This window comes from Trichoplax adhaerens, genomic scaffold (genome assembly GCF_000150275.1).
Source record: "Trichoplax adhaerens TRIADscaffold_3 genomic scaffold, whole genome shotgun sequence".
Classification (NCBI taxonomy): domain Eukaryota; kingdom Metazoa; phylum Placozoa; class Uniplacotomia; order Trichoplacea; family Trichoplacidae; genus Trichoplax; species Trichoplax adhaerens.
Window position 1 is genome coordinate 2,317,814 of NW_002060945.1, and position 4,869 is coordinate 2,322,682.

Sequence of the window (4,869 nt, forward strand, 5' to 3'; positions counted from 1 at the left end):
ATAACGAGTAGAATAATTACTTAAATAAAGCGTAACAGTCTGAAATTTCAGTGTTAACTTTAATTCTTCCATGATATATATGTACTATTGACTTTAATTAACGATGCTTAATACATAGTCTTAGTACTCTTGACACGTTTAAATTTGTTAAATTATCAACTCGCAATTTTTTGAAATTTAGGAAGAGGACAACAATATACGAAGATCATCGTCTGCGTCAGACGATAGTGAAGGTGTTGAAGCAGAAAGTTGTAGACGAGAATTAGAAGATCGAGCCCGCGTGTCTTTAGACAGAGCCAAGGTTAATATAGAAGTATTGTCTATGAGCCACTGCTAGTACTTCTTTATTACTCTTCTGTTACTTATTGTTATTGTTTGTGACAATCTGATGTAGTCTAAGACCATTGCCTTTGCTGTACGGGCAAATGTCGGTTTTAACGGTTCCGTTGACGATGACTCTCCGCTCCCTGGATATGCTGTATCATTTGATTCGAAAAGTTTCTTGCATGTCATCGAAGTAAGTTATTATTCTTCTTCTTTTTGTTTATGTCAGTTTGCATCACGAACACCTAAACTACTGATAAATTTTCTACTATAATTTTATAATATATTTTCTAACAAAAAACTTGCCTGTAAATTGCTAAAGGAATTTAATGAAGAATGGTGGATCGGAAGAGTTGTCAAAGTTGGTGCTGGATTTGGTTTTGTGCCTAGGTACTACAACCGATAGTGTTTTTATCTCATGATCATTACTGTTTACTAGTGTTATAATCGACGCTTTTACGGATCGAATGCTTTTGCTATATTTATTTTTGCTAATGTAATGTAGCCCAATAAAATTTGAAAATTTGAAACTGCAAAGCAGTATTACGTCCATCAAATCAATTCCCAGAACTACTGCTAGGTACTAATATTAAAAAATATGTTAACTAAGCCATTGTAATGTCGAATATGCATTATTTTATTGCATTAGTAAATAATAATATATTTTCGTTGTTGTAATAGATCTATCAGCAATCAAAATTATTTTAGTTACTACGTCAAGGAAGCTTCGACGTTTGTTGGTGCGACTGCTTCAGGTTTGCACTTTTATTGGACAGGATTTGTACTTTAGGTTGATAGCCTTACCGTTCGTATTGTTATCAATAGGGATTGATGAAATTTCTTCTCCACGTACTGTTGATATAACTTGCGAAGACGAGGAGGAATTCCCTGATGTCAAAGAAGAGCGTTCAGGAACCGGTCTTTCTGGCATTCGATCGAAAAGAATACTTTTTAAGAAGGTAAGTTTTAGCAATTACCTAGATATTCTTATCTTGCTGTTGTTCTTATACTTATTTACGTTTATGGAGAATTAAACCTAATCTGTTCTTATTACCATTAGATGGATTCTCAGTCACCTTACGACATCGTTCCCATAATGCGACCAATCGTTCTAGTTGGTCCATCATTAAAGCAATATGAAGTAAGATTTACTGTATTATTCTATCTGTATACCAAGTATTTATTTACGTATTTGATCTTAAAGTTGATAGTTACTAAGTTTGATACTGATTTTACTGTGTCTTTCTTGAATTATAAGGTTACAGATATGTTACATAAGGCCCTGTTAGACTATTTGAAGCAGAAATTCGCTGGAAGGTATAGTAAATGTGAATATTACTGATTTGAAATTAAGCACTGATAATCATGCTAAAGTAAAAATTTGATTGTGATAAGTAAATGGAAATTCATGCCAAGGATAACATATTTATTATATTATTATTCGCTTCAATGTAGAATTGCTTTTATGAAAGTGACTGCAGATTTTAGTTTAGCTAAAAAGATGACGCCACAAGCCGCAAGTAAAATTGCTGTAATGGAAAAAAACAGTAATAAATTCTCAGGATTAGGTATTACCTTTTGCTAATATATACTTTGTTTGAATGTAAATGAGCGCATCTTAAATTATCGTTTCAAGATGCACGATATCTATTTTACGGGCTATTTCCATAATATTATATTGATGCAATTCTATCTATAGCTTATTAATAAGGTTTTATACACTTATAGTGGAAGTGTCCAATACTGTTAAAAGAGTATTTGAAATGGCTAAGAATAATATGCAGTTATTGGTCCTTGAAAGTGATGCAATTAATCATCCCTCTCAAATATCGAAAACAAATTTAGCCCCATTGATTTTTTACGTGAAAATAGACAATGTTAAAGTATGTTACAAACTGAAAATTTATTTAAAAATATTAGATATTTCTTTACAAAAACTAAATAAAATATTTTACGCTGTTATCCATGTGCAATAGGTTTTACAACGGTTAATCAAATCTCGTGGAAAGAGTCAGAGTAAATATATGAATGCTCAGTTGGTTGCTGCAGAGAAATTGCAATTATGTAATGAGGTTAGTAATTACTATCATAAAAGTAGACTATGCCTGCCTATATGTAATTTTACTAAGAAATTATAACATTGGATTGCTACAGGATCAATTTGCAGCTATTTTAAATGAAAATCTATTACGTGAAGCATGTGAACATCTTGGTGATACATTGGAAGAATATTGGTTAGCTTGTCATCCACCTTCGAGTGTCTCTCGCAATCAATCAGCTAACTGTTCACCTGCTAGAAGTCGACATGATACATTGCATAATGTATCAAGGCACCAAACACCTAAAAATTCGCCTAAACTTCCGCAAAGACTGCATAATTTTCTTTCAAGATCCTCTAGTAATAAAACGTAATGATGTTTGTGCCAATGTCATATTTAATCATATCTTTTTGCTATATTATATCATATAATCACCGCCAAGGTTATCATAGAAGGATTGCTAATATTTTGTGACCTTGCTTCGTTACCTATATTAGAACGGTTATTGTTGAAGCATTTCTAAAGCTATTAGCTTTTTAGTTTATTCGAACGACTGGCTTGAAGTCTTTGTATTTATATTCATGCATCATTAGGTGTGAGAATGACATGGAAGAGAATATAGTATCAATTCCTTTCATCTCATGACAACACTTAACTCATCACTATGCTTTCATGTTACTAGACGAATACAATTGATCTCGTAGTTCTTTTTTTATCCGTGTCCGTACACTATGCAGTGAGCACAGCTTATGTAACTATTATTATTGAGTTAATTTTTTTCTTTTAATAACACAACCTCAAAAGCTCGCTACGGATTAACTGCGCTACGTAGGTTTACCGCTGTATGAAATACCGTATACCGCATAATGCAGATATATATATTTGACCTTTCGGTCCTATTGGCAATATTGTAATATAATAATTATGATTATAGCAGGGCACGCTTGGACTTAAGCCTTAATCAATATAAATATCTTAACCGATGTGTTTCCATCAATTTTACTATTTATTAATTGCACGTCCAATATCAGCACGTATAGTCATTGGATGTTATTTATGACAAAATTTTTAACATATCCGATAAGATTAGCGTATAATATTTTACTTCTATTGAAATTATTTGAGGCTAAATAAATAATAAATTATTTATTGCACTACCTTTTCTGTATTGGTTAGTTTTTTTTTGGTATTCATGCGCAGACGACTAAATAGTCTAGTACAATCAGGTACTTGCTATTTGTAGCAGATCCTGAAAATTTGTAAAGCACAATATCATTAACTCTGTAGTGCATTAAGGGAGAATTGTCTAAGAATGGAGAGCATTCCTGTATTTGATCCAGCTCTCTTAGATGCATCTGTAATTGAATCGCGGCCGCTGGTATGGCTAACAACAACGTGCCATAGCAATAAAAAGAACATTCAAAGCATTTTATTACATATTGTAGAGTAAGGATATAATGACATCCGCAATTAATTAATTACCTTTGAATACTCATCGACTGGAGTCTTGGAAATTTTTTCAAGCTTTGTTAAATTTGACATCTATACCAAACCGTGCATTGTATTTACTCGATAGACTGTATACCTGTAAAGTTTCTGCTGATACCCGTAATATGCAATATCTACCATCAAAAAATTATTATGAACTCAGATTTTTTTTTGTAGCGTCCTATGCAATTGTATTGCAGTTACAGAATTAACTAAGGTTAAAGTTATGAGATTGTTCGAAAACACATTACAGAGTAGTTCAAGTCGGTATTGTTCAAGGTACCAAGTGTACATGCATATATATAACAATAAAGTAAAGTTATACAAGAAATTGTAGTTCTTGCTATAATATTTTGGAGAGAGCTTATAAAACCAATATAAAATTACGATTCGAATAACATAACTTCCATCTTAAAATAGCGGAAAATATTCATGATAGTGAAACAAACATATTGTAGCGTAGGGAAGCTGATCGATTGATCTCAATGCCTTTTTCCGTCTATCCAGGCCTCTGTAATCGTCCGCTCCACACTCCACAGCGCAGTTTCGCAGTTTTACTGTAGGCCTAAACCATCAGCATGTTGTATACTACAAAGTACAAGACCGTAAGATTTCATATTGCTATTACTATCGCGCACACTAAATTCAGTAGCTAGAGTCTCAAATATCATTTGAAGGCTGAACCAGACTAATCCATCAGCTACACATTGCTACCTGGTTACTGTGTGGAAAGACCAAGAGAATTAGCAATGGATGACGAGAGATTTGCTCATATTTCCTATGATCCCAAATTTAAGGTAATTCTCAGTCATAATGCATGTAATAAATCGGTTATAGTAAGTAAAATGGATCTATATTGTAGAGATCAGATGGCCAGTACCAACTGTAGACGATCACTTGTTATTTGGCTTAATTTGCGTAATGACTTTTGCTCGAGGACGAAAATTAAGCCGGCTATAAAATCATTTATAAAGATCATTCAGTTCTCAGTCGATCTTTGAAGTAAAATCAGTAACAG

The 4,869-nt window shown here is 32.9% G+C and overlaps 1 protein-coding gene across 1 annotated transcript; it reads left to right on the top strand.

The window, feature by feature from the left end:
• Positions 1 to 211: 211 nt before the first annotated feature.
• Positions 212 to 2,736, top strand: TRIADDRAFT_22195 (uncharacterized protein; the record flags this gene model as incomplete). The annotated part of the gene is made up of 11 exons (XM_002110305.1): positions 212 to 301; positions 395 to 517; positions 647 to 714; positions 830 to 904; positions 1,203 to 1,230; positions 1,397 to 1,465; positions 1,583 to 1,641; positions 1,780 to 1,892; positions 2,053 to 2,207; positions 2,301 to 2,396; positions 2,479 to 2,736. Coding segments are annotated over 11 exons (1,134 nt in total), but the record flags the coding sequence as incomplete, so codon positions are not given.
• Positions 2,737 to 4,869: the final 2,133 nt, after the last annotated feature.